Source organism: Gopherus evgoodei, chromosome 16 (assembly GCF_007399415.2).
Source record: "Gopherus evgoodei ecotype Sinaloan lineage chromosome 16, rGopEvg1_v1.p, whole genome shotgun sequence".
Taxonomy (NCBI): domain Eukaryota; kingdom Metazoa; phylum Chordata; order Testudines; family Testudinidae; genus Gopherus; species Gopherus evgoodei.
The window spans coordinates 22396044-22417895 of record NC_044337.1 but is presented as its reverse complement, the minus strand read 5'-3'; the positions used below and the strand labels follow the sequence as shown (position 1 = coordinate 22417895).

The following is a 21852-nucleotide window of genomic DNA, read 5'->3' as shown; positions in this document are numbered from 1 at the left end:
TTATGACCTTTGGGTTCTAGACCCACCTCTGACATGGATGATGTTTTTTGCTGGAGGGGGAGGAGGAGAGACTGTGCCTCAGTTTCCCCATATGTAAAGTGTTCACAGTCCTTCCCTTTCTAGCAACGGGTTTGGGAGCCAATGAAGCGAAGGTCTGTAAAGTGCTTGTGTTCCAATGCTGTCGAGGAGCAGAGCACCGTTGTGGTGTCTAAGTCTTTATCATGCAATCCTGCTGCTTTGCCTCTAACTGCATGTGACGCTAAGGGCCACACTCTACCCTGGATAGCTGTGCCAGACTCCCACGGGCCCCGGGACAGAGCAAGGAGCAGTGAAGAGCTTGAGTTAGCCACGGGCTAATTCAGCTGGGCTAGCAGGAAAAGGAACCTCGTAAAAGCAGAGGAAGTGGTTGCCAATCAAAGGTCATTAGGTGGAGAGAGTGTGTGAGATTTCCTCCCCGCTGCCCCCAAAACAGGGCCGTGGAGCCCCTTACCTGTGCCACAGCCACCTGTGTCTGCTGCTGCTGCTGCAGTAGCTGATGCTGGAGGAGCTGCAGGCAGTGCTGGGAGGCCAGCGGGGTTGTCGAAGTAGAGGAGCAGGGGCTGCTTGCACTCAGCAGTTGCTGGGACACAGAGGGGTAGATGGAGCAGTTTTCAGCATCCTAGGCACAAAGAAACAGGCTTAGTGACACAAGTTTAGCAGTTCCCAGCTCAGCTGTTGGTGAGACTTTGGTCTTGTTTACCAGAGGGTTTGCTCTGGCTAGAGGCGTCGGTACCAATCCTTAGCGCAGGCAGGCAAAGCTGCTCTTTGCACTGGTGTGGCTTCCCCCGGCAGCACTGCACTGGTGCACTATGTGGCTTAAAGCGGTTTTGCGTATCCACAGTAGGGGTTTGCACCAGTGCCTGGCTACTGACAGCTGAAAACTCTAGTGTAGACAAGGCCTTCAATATGTTGAGCAAAGTGCTGAAGCAAGAACAGGCTCCTGGGGTTAGGTGCTGTACAGGTGCCTCTCCCAGCTCCAAAGGGAGTACGTTTTCCAGTGACGCCACTTGCAATGAGTAATATCCCTGTGTGCGTGCGTATCTGGTGCTCAGAACAGGAAGGCAGGTTTATTTCCCCTGGTACCTTCCCCTACTGGGAAGCAGTGGCAGGAAGTGGCTCAAATCTCCCAGCAACCACCCAGTGGGAGCTAGTCTCCAAAATGCTCCAGCTGCCCAGAATCACCAACAGGTACTAGGAATTTTGCTCTCTGGCAGCCAGAAACGTTTGCCTCCATTAAAGTGAATGATAGCCGATGGACTTAAGCCAGATCCGTTAGCGTATTAAAACACTGCAGGCAGACACCATTAATAATTAAGCAAAGCAGGTTTCCTCCCCCTCCACTAAACCTCAGAGACCCAAGCCCCACCCCATCACATCACCGGCAATTAAAATGACACTGGAGAGTAAATCTGACTGATTACAGAGCTGCCTTTCTGGCTCCTAGGTGAGTGGAGGTGAATCTCTCCCTCTCTCATGCTGGGCAGTGTCAGAGGCCACAGGAGTTTCACACTCTAATCCTAGCCCCCTGGGTTAATGCTCTCATGCTTAACCGTCCTAAATCAGCCCTTGTTCATACACTGCGGAGTGGCATCAGCAATCAATTAAAGCTGGGTTCTCTGGACACAGCACTCTAGGGTCACTCTTTTTAACCCCAGTCAAACGGCCCACTAACAACAGACTGTCAGGTTTAGCCCGTTGGGCACCATCTGAAAGGAAACCCAGATTTAGAGGGGAGAAGTTCATTGGTGATTGAGAACCAAAGCTGTCAGCTTGCAGCTGGGTAAGAGAGGGCATCCCCTCATTGCTTGGCAGCACCTTTCATCCCAATGGCTCCCAAGGCTCTTTGCAAAGAAGCCAGCCCTGCACAGGCTGCGAGGGTCCCGCCTGACGACACACAGTGACTACGCAATGGCCACAGGGTGTCAAGCATGCAGCAGTGCTACACGCTAGCCTGAGGCAGAAGGTGACTTCGCAGCCCAGGGAAGGTGGAGGAAGAATGTAAAGAGACAGAGTGTGGCTCTCAGAAGGAATACCTCATTTAGCAAGGGCTGAGGTTAACACCGTTACTCCTGTGAAAAACTCCCGGGTGTCTTCAGTGGGCAGCAGTACCCCCGGACAGCGATGCCTCAAACAGCACATGCTCTCCATGGAGGGGAACGAGCCACATGCCGCTAAACCACCAACATGCCACGTATGGCAGTGAACAGGTGCTCCTGGGGGGGACCCTGCTACAATCAATAGGGAAGTTGATGTGATGGCACTACAGACTGGCGAAGCTTCTCCACTTTTAGGAAGAGGAGGCCCACGCCAATGCATGGCTCTGGCACAGGAGCTTCCAGGCGGGGTGGGAGTGACAGCGTTGGGCTACACGATGTGTTTGCGCATTCTCTAGTGGGAGACGGTTCAGATCAGGCTCTCTAATGCACCCTTCAGGTAGCCTGGGGGGCAGGCGGTGCCATTCCTCTCTTGGCTATGAAGGATTTCCGCAGCGCCTCTCTAGTGGAACACCTGCAAGTCAAGGGTGTAAAACAAAATCGCATTCCACCTGGGAGAAAAAAGTGACCTCTCTGCAGAGAAAAGCCAGTCCTGTCAGCCTGCAGCAGCTCCCACTAACCCACTCTGTCCTGGGGAAGTGCATGGAGCCATGGCCAACCAGTCCCACTCACCCTGAGAATTTGCATTTAAAACTCATGTTCTTCCCTGGGCTGGTGTGATGAGAGCAGCTGCAGGTGCTCCAGTGCCCAGCTGGACTAGGGCCAGCCCCGGTTCTCAGTCATTCAGGCAGATCACCTTTGGAAGCCAAACCCTCGGAAATACCCAGATTCCAAGCCCATGACACACATCCCATTTTCATCTGTTTCACTAGTCACTTTCAGCCAGACTCAGCAAGTGATGTGAGCATTTCAATGAGCCAGGAAATGCTCCCTGAAACACATCTTCGGCTCAGTTTTTCATTAGTACGTTATGTCGGTTTAATAGCAACGTAATCACTATGTGAGTTCAACACTGTGACACAGCTGCCTCCAGCACCTCTTTGGACACCCCTGTTTAGCAACTGGGCTAAGAAAGGGACACAGGAATTCCCACAGCACATCAAATGTCATCCATCCAGCCTGGTATCCTTTTTCCAACAGTGATCCGTACTTGATACTTTAGAGTAAGGTGCAAGAAAACCAGACTGGACAACCGCAGAATAATCTGCTTACAGGGGAAGCTTCTTCCTAAATTATATCAGTTAGTGGACATCTTATTGCCTATAAACTGAGGGTTTATTGTCATTGGTTAACAGTGTGGGTGTTCTCTGTAGCCACACAAACATCGAACCCCTTTTAAAATCCTGCTGAGCTCTTGGCCTTCGTGATATCTTGCAGCAGCACATTCCACAGGTTAATGCTGCAAGCCCACCCAGGAAGGCCAGCTGTTTGCAGTTGCTGCAGTCCTGTTTGTTGCTCCTCTTCACATCCCAGTGGCCAGCTGCAGTGAGTCATAGGGGAATTGCATTCTGTACAGCAAGTCCTACATGAACAGTCCTCTATCAGAGGAACTCAAGATGCTTTAGAGCAGGGGTCCCCAACGTGGTAGCCTGCGGAGGCATCTTAATGCGCCCGCCTCCTGGTCCCCGAGAGAGCACCCGCTGAAATGCCGCAGCGGCATTTTGGCAGGAACGCCTCTCGATGACGATGCTTGTCGCCGACAAGTGACATCATCGAGAGGCATCGCTCCCGAATTTCAGCGGGGATGCCTCTCGATGACGTCGCTTGTGAACGGCAAGCAACGTCGAGAGGCATCGCCGCCGAAATTCGGTGGCATTTCAGCGGGTGCTCCACCGCCGCAGTGGTCCTTCAGCTGGCACCCGCCAGCCAACAAGGTTGGGGACCACGGCTTTAGAGACATTAATAGAGCCTCAGATCTGCCAGACAGTGCACGTCCTGCAGGCAAGATATGCAGAGTGTAGGATGGAGCTGGGGAAGCCTGGACAGGTGGCTACCTGACCTGCCTGCCTACTGCAGCTTTCAAAGGAATGGGCTGTCCCACTGGCTCTCTCCCCAGGGACATGCCGAAACAAAGGCAGTTTAGCCCCCCCGGACTGGCGGTGCTGTGAACTGCCCTCTCGAGCGAGGCTGTGGAACGAACCCCCAGAGGAAAATGTGTCATATCAGCGAATGGGCTCACGCTCCAGTTCCCCCCAGCTGCACCCATTGTTACCTGACAGCTCTTGTCTGTTAAGATCTGTCCAGATTTCAGGATGCCCAGCTCCCCCATGGGGGAGGGCAGCTTTTCAGTGTCCCTCTCAGACAGGCCAAGGCCATCGGAGTCCACGTCAGCCTCATCAACATCCACTATCTTGGCTCTCCCCTGCTGGTGAACTTCAGGTGAGAGAGAGAAAAAATAAATGAAGGAAGCAAAATGCGAGCGGATCAGAGCAAGGAGACTGAGCGGCAGGGCCAGGCTGGCAGGGGAAGGGAGAGCAGCTAAAGAATAGTTCGGCTTCCTGTAACTGTCTCCATGTGTTGGAGCAAAGTTAACAGCCGGAAAACGTGCCCTGCAGGGTCAGCGCAGCGCTGGGCTGGGCCAAATCCTCAGCCCCCCAGTGTCCGCAAGGGGGATACTTCCCTCCTCTGGATGTTTTCAGGTGCTCTGCTGTCGTTGCACTGAAGGGGCTGGAGCAGCAGAGTCCGTAAAACGCACGTTCTCTGGGCTGCGAGCCCTGCTGCGGACATAATCCACAGGGCTAGCACCAAGCCGGCAATGCAGCGCTAGAGACTGACCCCCACCCAAGAGCACCCAGTGCGCCAGCTGCCTCGGGAGGGGGCTATGCAGCTGTCCCGAGGGAGCCAAGTCACCTTCTAGCGGCTGCTCTTCCGCAGACTTGTCACTGGCGCCGTCCGCCTGGCCGTCCGCGTTCTGCAGTGCATGCTGCAGGCTCAGCTTGTGACACACCTCAAAGGCCTGGCCCACCGTCCGCACCACCCGCATGGCCTGGCTCTGGGGAGCAGAAGGTTAGAGCCCTTTGAGCAGGAGCTTTGCCACAGGTTATGTCACGGAGCAGAACCCACCATTCCCAGGAGACTCCTGCTATTCCCTGCCTCCCACCACAGCTCTGCTGATGGGGAGCCATCCCTCCACATCCCAAAACAGAGCCGGGGCCTGCCTGGAGAGCCAACCCTTCCCCCCCCCCCGCCCTGCCCAAGAGGGAGCCTTCTAGACACACTTCTCAGCACGCAGGCCCCAGGAACCTCCACAAGGCTGCTCTGGGGCAGCAGTATTTAGGAGGCATCAGATAATGGAGACTAGAACAGCGCTAATCACTTCCCATTTTGAAATGCAGCTGCCTCCAGCTGGAGCTCCCAGTTCTCTACACAGATAATTCTACATCCCTTTGTGCCACTGTCTCCCCAGACAATGGGGTTTTACTCCTGGCTCCCACAGACTTTATTCCTTGGTTTGCTAGGACTGGAGTGTACTCTGGGCAGTTATCTGTGTGAAGGGGCTGGGGCAGTAGATCTGCACTGTACAAGGGCCTGCTAGAGGGAGTTTGGGGGATGCAGGCAAGCCTGAGTCGGATAAACTTTAACTTCTGCAGTTGTTGCACTGTGAAGCATTAGTTGTGATGGAGCTATTTTTAAGCCAAAGTTAATAAGCCTACTGATGTCGTTCAACATCCCTAGGAGTCTGCCATAAATGGGATAATTAACCCTACAACGTGTCCTTAGTTCTCCGGGTAAAACCCAGGATGACTTCTCAGCAAGGCTCACTCGCCCCTTTGCTGTGCCAAGTACCCGTCAGGGCTGGAGGGGTTCTCCCGGGATAACCCAGACCCTTACAAAGGGTACATGCCTCTGAAAAGCTAGTCCCTGCGAATGACCCAGCGCACCTTCTTTTTGGATTTGAAAACGTTGCATCTGAACGAGTTGTTGGCGCCATCCCTTGCAATGTAACTGAAAATCTTGAGGTCCTGTGAGTCGTGTGACACGTAGAAGATCCTAGTTAGAAAAGACACAGCGTGAATCGGAGGCACCAAGCATGGCAGAAACCTAGATTCCAGTACAGCAAACGAGCAATGTGAATCAAGCCATCCAAGGTCAGGGTCAGGCACAGAGCGGCCAGTCAGAAGGATCCTGGGACAAAAGGAAAATAGGAACAGTCACATGGGTTCTAGCAGCTTCTGGAAGAGAGATTTCTCTTTCCTTCCACAATTATCAAGGCCAGTGAGCAGCTAGTGAGGTGGCACTTCGCATGTCTGAGCGCAAATCACCCGTTTCTAAAGCAGGTATAAATTCTTATGAGATTCTGTGAAGCAGCTAAAAAGCTATAGCATTAGAGACCAAGCATATCCCTAGCTCCTGACAGTGAATCAAGGCTCCCGCTGCAGCATCGGGAGAGAGAACCAGCCACGCTGTTCTAACATCTAAAATCACATTGTGCCTAGCACTCACTCAGCCCAGTGATATCTGGGCTAGGGAGTTACAGGGGGTGTTTCGGGCCCTTCCTGTCACATCAAAGGGAACAGGAGCAGTCTGCATTTTGCTCTCTATGGCAGGAGAAATAGCCCTTCCTCTTCTAACCTTCAGCCAGTAGCCTCCACGTGTTCGCCTGTTTGCCTCAGCCCTCGTCAGCTGAGTGAGTTGTGCCACGCAGCGGACAAGGAACTGGAACCCTTTCAACCAGAGAGGAAAGATCCAAGCTACCCAGTGTCAAGGACGACCGAAGGGACCACAGATGACCACCTGCCTGGCAGGGGCAGGTTTGGAGCAGAGTTTCCCAAGTCCAGGAACCCACCAGAGTTTGGGGAAAACACTCAGCAGTGACCGACATCAAAAGCCGTTAGCTAGTTTGTCCTAGCTTACAAGGCAGCAAGTGGTAGCATAGGCCCATTATCATTAATGACAGACAGAGGGTTCAATACAAAAGCCAGCTTCCTTCTGATGCTTCTGCAAAGGATGCTGAATTCACTCTTCACCCCCTTCCCAGCTCAAGGGATTTTCAGCCCCCACTACCCCCATTAGCCCTGGCTCCTTCCCCTCCTCCACCTGACAAAATCCATTTCCACAGACCACATTACGTTTTTTCCACTCAAATTTTTGTCCATTTTATTCCCTACAGATATTTCGTTGGGTAAAAATGCACTGAGTGATTTCAGCTGTGATTGCAGAGGAAACGAGGGAGACAGGCACGCGTTTCTCCTTCCCCCTCCTGTTCTCTGCCTTTGAATTCTGCCTTGAATCCACAATCAGGACAATTATCAAGAAGACCGACCTGGCCCTGTAATAAGCAAGTCATCGTCTTTGAAGATTATTTTAGTAACAATCAAGCTCCGTTCTAGAGAGTCTATTGAAATTACCCTCTCCCTTTGGCACACAGACCCGTCTCCTTTAAGATTGCCAGAAGGGAGAGGGACAAGAATAAGACAAATATCAAATCGTGCGCCTTGGAAACTCTTCCCCACCATTCGCTGGATGTAAAATGTAGGTATCTCAGCTCCTAGTGCTGTGGGCTTTGCTCTAACGATGCAATTACTGGCTTAACAGATTTAGCAGCCTAGACCAATTTAGGGCCTTTAGAAAGTTAGTTTTATAGATTACCTGGTATCATTATGGCTGCAGGGGAGGAAGGAATTCCAGGACCATATGTCCTAAGCCAGCCAGAATCGAGAGCCAGCTCACACACCAGAATTCAGAGATGTTCATTATCGAGTTTAGTCTGCCCACTTGACATGTGGGATGGGGGGATGGCAAGTGATTGGTTTTAGTCCTTTCAAGAGATTAACCTGAGATTCAGTTACCAGTGTCAGAAGCAATTAAAGGACACCCACTTTCCCCGTGTGTTCCAATCCCCGGCGTTGAATGGCTGCCCAGGTGTTGTACTGTAGCTCTGCCTAGGGATCGAGAACTGGGCCATGTTCGGCTCCTGGGGAAGGAATGCTGCTCTCGCGCCAGGCACAATGGCTCAAGGCTCTACAACAAGGGGAAGGTTTCCGCTGTACGCCCACCAGGCAGCACCTGTGGGCTCTTCCCCAGCCTGACAGCAAGACATGGATTCACCAGTCATCTCTTCTCATCCCATTGTACAGAAAGCTCATCCCACCCAGCATTAACTCTTTATTCTCTGGGATGGAAACCCTCCAGCAGGGGCTCCACTTGTTCAGCCTCTCAGACCTGGGCACAGCCTAGGCTGCGGTCACAAAGAGCTAATGGACAAGGGGGCTGCTCCAGCCCCCTGGTCTCTCCCTTCAGCCTTCCCTGCCTCTTGCTGACGCATCCATAGCCGAAAGGTAGCCTGCACCCACGCACTCATTCTTTATAGACCAAATAATCTCACTGGCTTTAAAACCATGTGACTGTATCTGGCCATGGCCACATGCCCAGACCCGACGGACCATTGTGGTGCCGTGGTTAGAACAGCCACCTAGCAGACGGGGCGCTGGTTTCTAATCCCAGCTCTCCCGCTGACTTGCTGTGCGGGGAGGGGTAAATCACCGCCCCACCATCTGTAAAGCGTGGAGAACACCTGCCTCCTGGGGGAGCTTTCTGCCTGCAAATGCTTGGAGATCCTGGGATAGACTGTAGGGAAAGGCACTGTTATTGTACCGGGTTTTGTATGGGTCAGTTTCCTCACCCTATTCCTGTCCACGCTAGAAGGACGATTAACGAATGCCCTCTTTGTGAGCACATGGCAGAGAGCACTGAGGCTAGGTTAGAAGGGGAAATGGGGTGGATTTTTCCTTAATTCAGTCTGTGTCGCAACTGACTGTTCTCAGCAACTAAGAACAATCGTTTTCAGTCACCCTCCTCTTCTAACACAAATAATATGTATCTGTTTTAAACTAATATATTCCTAAATGGCAGAGAAATTCTCCAAAAATGTAAGGGATCAGAATTCCTTTCTTAAGTAATGTAGCCACTTCGTTAATTTAACACAGGCCTTTGGGAAGCACAACCATCGGCAGGCAATTATTCAGCACACGGGAGCCATGCTGAATGCATCCGATTACATTTGATCAGTTGCCTCTAGAGCCTGCTAGCACAATCCTCTGCAGCCTACCTGTAGACAGGATCGTGCATCACTAACATCTTACTCTCGTCCCAGGTCCATTCTTTTCTCTGTAAGCGGGGAAGAGAAAAAAGGAATAAGTCACACTTCAGGCGCTGAAGCCACATGCTGTGCCTGATGAACTGTTTGTAATGCAAACCCAAGGAGAACACTGGGTTTTACCTCAACCAGGATCTAGACTAAGATTTGACTATTTTATTGATAGTCATTTGGCTGAAGAAAAGCTGGTGCCTCGGATGTAAGTGCACGCTTCGGATCATTTAGCCGTCCCTCAGGCTTGAAAAATGGTCATGAGATAGAACTCGGTTATCACACAGACAGAGGAAGGGCAGGTTTGGCACTGAAGGCACTGGACTGACTAGGACATGGCACAATTGGGTACAATTCCCAGCTCTACCTCAAAGTTCATGTGTGATCATGGGCAAATCATTTCATCTCAATTCCTCAGTTCCCTATCTGTGAAATAGAGATAATGGTAATTCCTGCCCTCTCAGGATGTGGAGGATTAGCCCATTAAGGTATTAATGTACGTGAGGCACTTAGTGGAGCTGGTCAAAAACCCGCTAATTATTTTTTATGGGAAATCTTTTTAAAATAATTTTTGTTTTAACTTCCTGTGAGAATTCTTTGTGTTTGTTGGTAAAAGAAAAAACAAAACAAAACAAAACACAACACACACCCCTCTCCGCCACCCAACAGTTTCAACTGTCAAAACAGTTTTTCAGTCAATTGTTTTTGGTGGAAAATTTAGAAAATGATTTTTTTTTGGTGAAAACTCTTTCCAAAATAGTCATTTTTCATCAAAATTCTGCTCCCCCAGAACCACTGTGAGCAGCTCTAGCATTTGGACCCAGCACTAGCCTCACAGAAAACCCTGTATGCAAAATGAATCTGATTTGGCCTCACAGAATCCTTCACTCTTGTCAGAATTTCCCACTAAGCAGCTAACGTGCCAGCTCCAGGCAGTGCAAACCCCTCCCTCCGCCCCCTCACTCACTTCCCTGACTATCTTCACACCACATACAAAAAGCTCCTTTGTAGGAAACAAACATACTGATGTCAGCCAAATGAGGCCACAACTTCACAAGAGTCAAAGAGGGACTGGACAGCAGAGCATCCTCAGTTTCCATAATTACACAGATTTTGGCAGGGATATTAAATCTCGTGCTTCAGCATTTAAACCTATCTCTAACTACTAGAGATTAGGATGAGACCTAGTGTGGGAGATGGATTATCCCACATCTGGTGACTGTGTGGTTCTTACAGCTTTCTCTGAAGCAGCTGATCCTGGCCACTGTCTGACAGGACACTGGGCTTGCTGGACTTTGGGTTCTGATCCAGCCGTGGCTAAGACACATTCAGTGTGAAGTCTCACCTTCTGCTTCTTGCGCAGAATTACCTTCACCCCGTCCACAGAAACGATGATGCTCACTTTCTTCTTCTTGATGTTCTTTGCTTTGAATTCATACTAAGGGGAGAAGGGGAAAGAAACCCAAGTTAGAAGAGATTTCAGGTCAATAGTTAACACCTGGGATGGACTTAGACAAAACAGGCCATTTTAGCCTAAAGTGTATTTTTAAAAAATCTATTTGTTAGCCTAGTTCTAGCTAAAGGAGGAGCCATTTTGTGCCATTGAGGGGAGCATGTTCAAAAGTGTGTGTGTGTGTGTGTGTGTGTGTGTGTGTGTGTGTGTGTGTGTGTGTGTGTGTGTGTGTGTGTGTGTGTGTGTGTGTGTGTGTGTGTACACAAACTGAGCTTGACTGGGCTATTTTCAAAGCCTTCGGTTTCCCCAGCTCTTAACGGGAGCTGAGCACTGAAAGTCTGGCCACAAATGCCATGTTCTTGAGGCCTGTGACTGGAACATGAATGTTGGCATCTACCCAAGTCAAATCTGGAACTGACAGGTAGACTCTCACTTGCACGTGATTTCAAAGCCTGAGAGACGGTGCCAGTGGAGTGTGGGGGAGGGAAGCACATGGTGGATGGGTTTTGCTGATGCTAATGACTAGTTAAGTGGCAAGTGACATAAATGGGCTTTCAATGCAGGGAGCGGACACAGCACACGCAGTCTGGATAAAGTGAGGGGGAGGCACTCTGGTCAGAGAGGGGGCAGCAGCCAGAACACACTGGCGTATGGAAATTCCATTGGTAGGCGTTAAAGTGCTGGCAAATCTAACCTCCGTATCAAAGGGTTAACTCAGGGATTCTTGCTTGCAGGAAAAGCTAGGAACTGATGACTCCTGGCAGCTCCATTGTCCTTGGGTTTGGGCACTGCAGTGCACGGTGCAGGCGAGATCGGTTGACGTTCGGAGGGGGGATCATAGGGGCAGCAAAAATGCAGTTATCTTGGCTATTAACTTAATCATATCCACTTAGATGGGCTCAGTACCCCTGAAACACTTCAGGCTCCTGTCTGCAGGCTCCTGCTGAACGCCACTTATTTTAAACATTGCAGGGTTTGGTTTTTAAATATTGCCCTTGACAAAAGCTAAGAAGCAACCCAAGCGATAGCGAGACTGAACATCCACCAGTGTCGTGTGCAGACACTTACATTACAGACCCAGTCCTTATGCCCCCATTCTGGGCTTCATTCTGAGCCGCTAAATATTTTTACACAGGATTTAGCTGCCTCATGTGAACAATGGACTCCATGCCTGGGCCAGACCCTCAACTGCTGTAAACCAACACAGCTCCATTGAAGTCAGTGTAGCTTCAGTGATTTATGCAGCTGACGATCTGGCCATGTGCATCTATTTAAAAAAGTATTCAGGATTGACATGGTGTAAGAATTACTGTTGCTTGACAGTAGTGAGAATAAATCCTTGTTTTAATAGTCTAATAACATAAACTCAGCTGTGACTGAGCTGGTGAAATCAGCAAGGGAGCCATTGCCTGACAGCCATAGCCCCGTAAACAGCAGCAGTGAGGCTGTGAACATTAATGTTACATACACTTCAAAACTGCACAAGATACTGCAAGAGTCATGGAGACCCCGATGCAGGTGCATCTGTCTCGATCCTGGGTAGCAGCCAGACGCTGGCAATGCACTCAAAGGCAGCTCTGCTACCTCCACGACTCTCCCATCACCAAAGCGGTCGTCCCTTGCCTCCTTACCGTCCTACTCCATTTTCCTTTTAAAGGGGAAGAGATTTAAAACTATTTTTTTAACTTTTTTTTTTTTTAAAGGCAAAAGACTCGCACCTGGTTGCTGCTAATTTGCAACTAAAAATATCAAAAGACACACAACCCGGGCCTGAGGGCTAGGATTTGTTCTTTCCCTGCATGGGGTATGGTGAGATTGCCACAGTGGCTCAGTCTGGACATTGTTGTTTCTGAAATTAAAAGATCAGGGTCGGTTTGTTTCTCATTTTCCTTAAAATACAGACTAGGGTGATCCCAGAAGGGTCTTTGTGGCAGTGCAGGCAGAACCAGGCCCCGGGTGGGGACACATCATGGTACCTCCTGGCCCAGCCTGCTACCCCAAGCACCTGGCTGGGCAGAAGTAGTTTCTGCAGCTGGGAGGGGCAGTCCTGGCATGCCTAATCACTTGCTCTGTCGCCACCAGTAGAGAGGGGGTTAGCCCTCCATGGGCAGAGGGCTCATGTAGTTCTGGGCACTCTGGTGGGCCCCATGTTGCTTAGACTCAGCCCCAGTGCAGAGAGTGGCAGAGCCCCTTCCCAGTGCCTGAACAAACTGCGAACAGGCTCCCAGTGGGATTCTGCAGCATATTTCATGGAATTCTAAAATAACAGGCCCTGGTTCCTGCTATTACTTTGCTAGAAGGATTCCTGGGCTGCCTTCCCCATTGTCTCCTGGTCCAGAGGGTCAGTTTTGAACGCACGTATTCTAGGCGCAAAGGGACTGTCACACTGCAGCAGCCCAGGGGCCAAGCCCAGACACAGTTGGCAGCCCTGGGATAATCTGCCCCCGGAGAATGTTGCCTCCTAACTGTGGGTCTGGGTCTAACTATGATCTACAACAGTGCTTCTCAACCAGGGGTACAGGTACCCTGGGGGTATGCAGAGCTCTTCCAGGAGGTAGATCAAGTCATCTAGAGATGTGCCCAGTTTTACAACAGGCTACGTGGAAACCACTAGCAAAGTCAGTACAAACTAAAATTTCACACGACGACTTGTTTATGCCGCTCCAGACACTGAAACGTGAAGTACGATATTTATATTCCAATAGATCTATTCCATAATTACATGGTAACAAAGAGGAAGGCAGCAATGTGTCAGTAACAGTGCGCTGTGACACCTCTGGATTTGTATGTCTGGTTGTGTAAGCAAGTTGTTTTTAAGCAGGGTGTAAGTTGGGTACATGAGACAAATCAGACCCCTGAAAGGGGGACAGTCGTTTGGAAAGGCTGAGAGCCACTGATCTGCAAAAGCAGACAGGGTGGAGAAGCCAGGCAGTTCCCTTACTGAGGTGCAATGAGAACCCCTGGTGAAAACCACCTGTTCTGTGCTAGAACCTCCCCAATGGGAGCTGCACCTGGCCGGGAAAGGCCCTGGCCGGGAAGCCTACATCTCATGGCAGGCAGGTGCAGTGGTTAGAGCATTAGCTGGGAGTGGGGATCCCAGGTTCAATGGCCTGCTCTGCCACAGATCCCCTTTATCACGCAGAGGCTGTCACTTGCCAGGCGAAGTCCCTTAACGAGTGTGAGGTGCTCAGATGGGGCCAGCGAAACACCTTCACTGGAGTGTAGACACCTGCATTACATGTGCATGTGGCACCCAGGTTCACATATGGCTCCGAGCAGTGACGTCTCTGAGCACCTATTGCAGAAAAGGAGCCTCCGAAAGCCATTACACACCACATCAGCCTTGCAGCCAGAAACATTAGGTGGCCTTCCTGTCTATCAGGTGTCTGTGCTGCTGATAAAATTCCAGCACTTTACACTGTTTATGGCAGGCAAACCCCGGATAAGCTGTACCCTTTTGATCTCTCCATGCATTATTACTCTGAGACAAGCTGTTTAAAAATCTAGCTGTAGTGCCATAGCGTGCGAAGCAGGAGTTAAACGTACAGGACAGGTGTTTGTGTTTAAATGGAGGAGTGAACGTTAATGGTCACAGAGGTGAGGGACAAAAGCCCTGGCATGAGTCGTAATTCTGGCAGCAAAGTCCTGTTCAGACTTCACTCACCGGACCCAGGTTTGGCCCTCTGGCTGTGGATCTACCATGTGTTGGCATATGTGTTAGCTAGTACCAGTTTCCTCACACTGGCTGTGTCCATTCCTGTTCTCACCTGGCTCCGGCCTTCCCGCTGGATCACCTCTAACGGGCTAGTGCACAATGTACTCTCGCACAGGGGAGGCGACAGATCTCCAGCGACAGGCAGGATGCAGCAGAGCAGGGAAGCAGCATTAGCCTGGCTTCAAAGTAATTAAAACACATTGGACCTTGAAGTGCTTCTCCTAGGAGTGAACCCAGGAGGCATTAGGCTGGCACTGCCATTTTGGGCCACTTTGCATTTAGAGTAGCTATGTCAGCTGGGCAAGAGAGATCAGACTGCAAAGGGCACACCAAGGAGAGGTCATTACTATCCCATTAAAAAGCCATGCAGCAGCTCTTGTCAATGCTTCTCTTTCAATCTCTGAGCACAAGTGGCAGATGGGATCCAATTGCAGAGTCATTTCATCACTTCCTTTCTAGTACGAATCAATGGGGTTATATTTTAAACCCTTTATATTTTTTATCTGGAGGAAAAAGCAAATGCAAAAAAATCCCCAACCGGGACTCAAACGAGTACGTTTTATAACCTAGCAAAGAGGAAATGCTTAGTGTGTAAACTAACCGAGAAGAATGCAGATGGTTCATTGGTTAGCCTTACAGTGGCTTCTAAGAAAGGAGTCGATGTTCCTTGCATTTTTTTTATTTTATCGAATCAATTTCTGTTTCCTCTCCTCCCCAAATTTGCCAGTGGTACTAAGGACCAAATTCTATTCAGCAAGTTTCTTTGCTGATTTCCAGATTTCAGTAGTTAGTCCTTTGATGATTGTGCAGGGTGGGTTTAGAAATACCTTTGGATATTAATGATTCTGAAGATGCCCCTAGGTTTGGCAGATTCAAGGGGGAGACTGCACAGGGAAAGGTCTGTCTGATCTAAAGAACCTACATACAGTGCTTCAAAGAAGAGGCAATGCCTCTTTCCGGCCTGCTTTCTTGTAAGGTAGCAGCTAAATTTTATTCTATTTAGAGACAGTCAAACCTGCCTGACCTGGAATACACTCTGTAACTGCTTTAAATCCCTGTGTGCAACTCCTTGCTTTGCATAAGGACCTGCACACTCTTGGTCTGTAATATTAACTTACCAAGAGCTAAAAGCTGTACGAGCAAAAAATGTTAATGGAGCCATGTAATGCATATTTCATCTGCTAATTCCACTCAAGTAGATATAAATTACATATGCAGATACTGGCTTCCATCTGCTGATGAAAGAGGCTGGTTAATGCACATTTGAAATCACTTGCAGTAGCCAGAGCTAGGAACAACTTGCATGTATGGAGAATCATTCGAGAAAGCAATTCTTAATGTGCCTTAATTACTCCAGGTATTGGGGCCTTTATTATGTAAATGAAAAACCATGGTAAAATGGAAAGGTTTGTGGGTCTTTGAAATTGACTTAGTCTCTGTGAGATGCAGCCTCTGGGGTTAGTAAAGAGCAGCCAGAAGAGAACCCCCAGAGCCAGGAATGGCCAGGGTCACTGACATAACACCTGAGGTTCTGTCATCATGTCACATCTGTTGCATTAAGAGAAAAATGTTTCTGAAGCAGAGATGCCTGGGCTCTTTGGAGCAGGAATACACAAGAGCCTGAAAATGCCTCTCCACAGAGACCAGATCATAGCACTTGTTCAGAGCCAGAAACTCTAGCATTTTCTGAATGATCGGTCAAAGGCACTGCAATCGTGACTGTCTCTCTCATTCACTGTCAGATACAAGGACTGCAGCTAGCTATTGGACTGCAGTGGCTGTGCTCTGCACCTCAATTTGAGAGAATTGCAGCTCCCCTGTCTGACCAATTTCATAGCAAAAAATCCAAATGTTGTACAAACTCCATATTATCATTTACAGGGTGGTAACCCCAAAAGGCCCAATCAGGAATGCTGTGCTGGGCCCTGCACCAGAGGTCAGGCAAGGGCCTTACCCCAAAGAGTTTACAATCTTATCTCATACAATCACTTCCACTGTGTTGTAGCATTCTTTGAAAGGAGCACAGAACAGTTCAGGAAAGAAGTCTAGAAGAACCTTCTGTCCAGATAACACTGCAGAGGAGTCTACGGAGGCAGGCTGCAATTACCCAGATGGTAATGGGGGGGAAAAAATGCCATAGGATTTTTAATATGACCAGGACCTCCATTTTAGGTGTCAGGTGAAAGACAGTATCTCCAGCTGTGGTGTCCCACTGACACTAAAGAGGGGAATGGTTTGGATATAAGATTACAGCTGAGCAAAATCCTCCCCCCCCCCCCCGCTGAATAACCAGGATTTTCCTGTGGGATTTCCTATCCCAACAGCAGCAGGACTGCTCTTATCTAGCTCCTAGAGATCAAGATCCCAACTGAGGCCGGTCTAGCTGCAGATTTAGCTTTTGAAGAACTGGGGTGCAGGGAGCTAGAATGTAAATTTAAAGTTAAATACCGTGGCGTGTGTCCACTACTTCTCAACCATAAATGTGCTGTTTCTGGACCCTTATATTCTAGAGAAATAAATAGCTCCACCTCCTTCCTCCAAACACACCTTACTAGAGATTGCAGGTGAAGTAACAGACTCAGGAAGTATATGGAACTCTGAGCAATTCTGCTCTACTGACAGAACGGGTAGTCACAGTATCCCACTTGCATGGCTTGTGGGACATCTATTCCATGCCTCCGCTCCTAAACTGGATGCAGCAAGTAGCTTATCTATGCAACCTAATGAGGTACCTTTCCCTCCCGCAGCAACTGCAGGCTGGAGCTTCTGAAGTGGGGAGAGTGGCTCTGTAAGCATTAATAATGCAGGGAGAGTGAATATTTTAAATGTATGGAACATTACTTGTTTCAAACCAAATTTGCCTCTCTCACACATGGAGGCCATGTTCGCGCTCTCTTTATTCATCTCAGGATTGCTATTAGAAGCGCCGACCTTTGAAAGTGATGTGATTAGAAAATTAAACTCTACTTTTTTATTCTTAAATATCCCATGAGTTTCCCTCTCAGCCTCAGGGTATTACCAGTGCACCAGACCTGCCATGGGGTGTGGGGGGTGCGGAGGGAGGGGGAGGGAAGGGCTTTGGCTTTTCCCCTTTCACGGTATACGACCGTCCCAGCCCCGTGTACTGCGAGCAGCCGCCAGAGAGGTCAAACATTCGCAGGAAGTTGGCATGTTTGAATGCAGCTGAGCACAGGCTGGGCCTGTGCTCCCGGTAACTGAGCAACGTGTAAACAATACTACACAGATTGCTGCTGATTAGACTGTCGGACCTCCTGTCCAGTGGAAAATAATGAGGATTTATGATCCTTGGAAACATAAAAGTGGCCACTGGAAAGCAGAAAACGAGCAGGGAATACACTGGACAAGGTTGGCAAAATATCCTAAATACGCTTTTTTTCTAATTTAAGTTGGCCCATTCCACTATCTGACTTATCACGGAGCCTGGGGTTCATTCCCCACACACAGCTCTCTGGCAGACCTACCCCTGCTTTGCCTGGATAACTGCCCCCCTAGCTGCCCTCTGTCCCCTCGCAGGCCTCTCAGAAGGCATGAACTGGCCGTCAGGCTTTGTGCCTTTACCGCTCCTGGGGTGGAATTTCACAATCCTCCCGTTCTCATACCGGGCCCCAGGTTTCCACCGTGCTTACCCTGCAGGGCTGACTGGGTTCGGACACCTGGGGTTCTCTGCATCAGCCATCTATGACTAATGACAAATACTGTGATCAGACAGCCTTCTCCAACCATGCATGTCTGTCTTCCCTGAAGGCCTACCATCCTGTGATGGCAATCTAATCAAGCCTAGCTTCTCCAGAGCACCCCAATGGGGCGCTGGATCTCAGTCTCATTTCCCATGAGTACGCAACCTCTCTTCAGAGGGACCCCATAAATCCTGCCACAGTTCCTTTGTTCCTCCACGTTCCAGGCCTTTTCCTGTCCTGGCCAGAACTAGTTCTGTAGGCTGACTGGAGAGGAGGTAAAACAATCAAAGCTAATAGTTCTGGCATTGTCCCTTAACAACTCCTCAGTGTCTGCTGGGAGGTGACTATCATGAGCCATTCTTTTCCTTTCTGTGTTTTCCCAGCCAGCCCTCTGCTGAGTTAACCCCACCTACCATAAACATCCCAATAAACAGACAACAGACAGTATTAACAAATTATTACAGAGCACCTCCAAATCCATATGGGGAGAACAAACAGGAGCCTCTTGCCCCCCTTAAGGAAGGTCTGTAATTCCTCTGCACTTCTTGCTAGTTCAATGGAAGCAGCCGGTCTTACAAATAGCCTTTTCTCTGTGCAGTCAGCTCCTGGAAATAAGTTGTGTGGGCAGACGAGCAGCAGGCGGCTGGGTTTCTGGGTCAGGCATGAGATCCCCACGTGCCGTATCTCCAGCCCCTTTACCGGGGATTCCACTTCCAACCAAAATTCACAGCTAGGCTTGGACCCACTAAAAGCCTCATGTTTATGCCCAGAACAAGCCCAGCGTGGGCAGAAGCTTCACCCACCACAGCCCTGGTCTGCTGGGACTCGCTCTGGGGCCTTGGCGTCTCCAGCTTTCCCACTGCTGCTAATATCAGGAGGGGCATTTCGACCTGTGTCACCTAGAGCTGGCCAGAGCCAGAATCCTGCCAACGCTGACGCTAGGCGAGCAGCTGTAGTGTTAGTTAGAGCAATGGTGTGGGAGCCTGAGCGCAGGAGTGAGAGGGAATCTGGACTCCGAGCCCAGAAACTCTCTGGCCCGTGTCACCCACGGGTCTGAGGGCTTGGCTACACTCGAAACTTCAAAGCCTGCTGCGGGAGCGCTGCCACGGCAGCGCTTTGAAGTGCGAGTGTGGTCGCGGCGCCAGCGCTGGGAGAGAGCTCTCCCAGAGCTGCAGGTACTCCACCTCCTCATGGGGATTAGCTTGCAGTGCTGGGAGCTGCCCTCCGGGTGCTGAGGCACTGTTTACACTGGCGCTTTACAGCGCTGTATCTTGCGGTGCTCAGGGGGTGTTTTTTCACACCCGAGCGAGAAAGTTGCAGCGCTGTAAAGCGCCAGTGTAGCCAAGGCCTCAGAGCTCTTTAAATAGGCGGCTTCACAATGCTTCTGTGAGGTAGGCAGCGGTTACCCCCTTTGAGAGACGGGGAAATAGAAGCATAGACAGATCCAGAGCTGGTCAGTGGAAGTAACAGCAAGACAGTTAAACAGCTGGGAAGGGAACCCAGGAAACGTGAGTTCCAGTCCCTTGCCCGAGCCAGCAGCCAGCCCTCCACCCGTAGCCTCACTGCCAAGCCCGTCACCAAGGTGCTGAGCAGAGTCTCTTTGAAGATGTCCGTCCACAAAGAACTGGACTGCGAGCAGCAGCTCTTTTCACATGGGCTACGAACTGATACCCATGGGTGTCTGAGCAGGTGAGAGAAGTGAGAGCCTTTGCAGCCCATTACTCATTCACAAGCCATCCAATCCTGCACAGCTTGTTTATTATGGCCAAAGGGACATCCTATTGCATGGAAACATATGTGAGGAGGAGACTGGCTTGCAGCACGTATAATCACCGTGGAGCACTGGAGAGTTAAATTAATGATTACTGGACTGGAGTGTGTTACCCGCTGTCACGGAGTCACCGGGCGATGCTCTGGAACAGCTCCCCACCAAGCCAGTCAGGACTTTGGGGAGCCTCCTCTCCCTTGGAGCAGACTTATTCAGGGCAAGAAGCTCACACGTCTTCACCTCCTGGGTCTCTCCTTGGAGCATTCAGCATCCTCTGCCCCTCCGTGCGCTTCCCACAGCGAGTCCACCCCAGCGGGGTCCTGGGGAAGCCACCGGGTCCTGCACCCCCACTTTGCAGTCAGACGTGACTCTCAACCAGCCAGTAACACAGAGGTTTATTCGATGACAGGATCATGGTCTATAACAGAGCTTGTAGGTACAGCGAACCAGACCCCTCAGCCGGGTCCATTCTGGGGGGCAGTGAACCAGACCCCCAAGTCTGCACTTCACTCCTCGTCCCCAGCCAGCTCTAGACTAACAACCCCTCCCAGCCCCTCTTCTCTCCTCAGCCCCTTTCCCGGGCCAGGAGGTCACCTGATTCCTTTGTCTCCAACACCTTCAATTGGCACCTTTGCAGAGGAGGGGCCCAGGCCATCAGTTGCTAGGAGACAGAGTGTCAGGCATTTAGGTGCACTGGCCCTTTGCTCTGCCAGATACTTAAGAACTGCCATGGGGACACTGAGGCACCAACACAGTATTCAGAGAAAACATTAAGAACTTTCCCAGTTCGTCACACCTGCGAACCCAAAGCTGCAAGCAACACTGCAGACTGGGCTTGCCCCATTCACTTCGAGGGGCCCAGTCTTGCAAAACCCTGGGATTAAGCCAGTAGAACATTTTGCCTTTCCTAAAGCCTCCAGCTTGGCATTCCCCAGCAACATTTTGTTTCCAATTGATCTGACTCTCAGGTTTTCTTGGCCCTGAGCCCAATGACCCTTAAATGAGCAGGTCATGTTGGCCTGGCCTAGGCAGTTCATGTGCTCAGCTTGTAAATGCAGCTCTGAGACCAGCTTCTTGAAAGTTGCCTGTAAAAGGAAGCAATAGCTCAGTACAGTTTCTCTTAATTCAGCCTTTGGCCAGAACAGACCGACCCCCTCCCTCGCTATACAATTCTGGAAGCCACAAGCACAGTTCGTGGACAACAGGAGGTCAAGTTGTGGACCAGGCCTTTCCAGAATACACGCCCTCCTTTCACCAAACTGCACTGCCAGCTGGTTTCAGCCCAAATATCTAAAGGAACCTCCAAAATCCATTCCAGAAAACATCGTCCCATATTACTGCCAAAGCCTTCCCATTGGCTAGTGCCTAAGTGAGGCTTTAGGTCTGAAAACAGATCCCACAGGAACACTGCAGGAAAGGCGCCTGCTCTGCACAGCTCAGCAGAATCCCTCCAAGATCCTGAGCATCTCCTGCTTTCACACACACACCACCTCAGAATCCAAGAGCAACTGGAAAGTGACTGAGCCAAATACTTCCTGCTGAAACAGAGGTTTTCCATCATTTGCAAACACAGATCCTCACAGCACCTCTTTGAGACAGGGAAACGTTACCCCATTTTACAGTTTTGGAAACCACAACACAGTGGCTTGCCAAGGGCCCACTTAGCAAGTCATGGCAGAGTTGGGACTAGGAGTTGGGAGTTCCTGGCTCCTGCTCATGTGTTTAGGATCACATTGCTCTCTTGCACAGCGTGTGCAAACTTGCTATTCCCCAGAAGAGTCCCATCCTCCAACGTCTGTCATTTAATTACATTAACGATTCCCTGTGATGTCCAATGCCCAGCTCCCTGGGGTAATCAGGGCTGCATGGCATGGCATCTCAATTGATGTGTGCCCTACCTAAGGGCCCATGCAATCTGGAGAGAGGCTCAGCTGCTCCTTACAGGGAGGAAGGAAAAGACAGTGGGTCAGATATTTCAGATTAAATTAAAAGCAGGAGATCCACTCCCCTGGGGTGGAGTTCAGGCTGTTAGTAAAGGTTTACCTGATGCTCCTGGGAGAGGTGGGTTGGGGATTGTCAATCATTTACATTTCATGGC

At 50.2% G+C, this 21852-nt stretch overlaps 2 protein-coding genes across 2 annotated transcripts in view; one reads left to right on the top strand and one right to left on the bottom strand.

Annotated features, from left to right (window-relative positions):
- TTLL11 (tubulin tyrosine ligase like 11) overlaps positions 1-21852 on the top strand; it is a 216625-nt gene that overhangs the window by 26904 nt on the left and 167869 nt on the right. The window lies entirely within an intron of this gene.
- The window catches only part of LOC115635937 (carboxyl-terminal PDZ ligand of neuronal nitric oxide synthase protein-like), a 62277-nt gene that overhangs the window by 7571 nt on the left and 32854 nt on the right, over positions 1-21852 (bottom strand). Inside the window, exons 3-8 of the mRNA XM_030535338.1 lie at positions 10466-10558; positions 9082-9140; positions 5915-6023; positions 4884-5025; positions 4246-4406; positions 491-658 (exon numbers count right to left, since the gene is read on the bottom strand). Of these exons, the coding sequence (XP_030391198.1) occupies positions 491-658; positions 4246-4406; positions 4884-5025; positions 5915-6023; positions 9082-9140; positions 10466-10558 (732 nt within the window). The remainder of the gene's footprint in view (positions 1-490; positions 659-4245; positions 4407-4883; positions 5026-5914; positions 6024-9081; positions 9141-10465; positions 10559-21852) is intronic.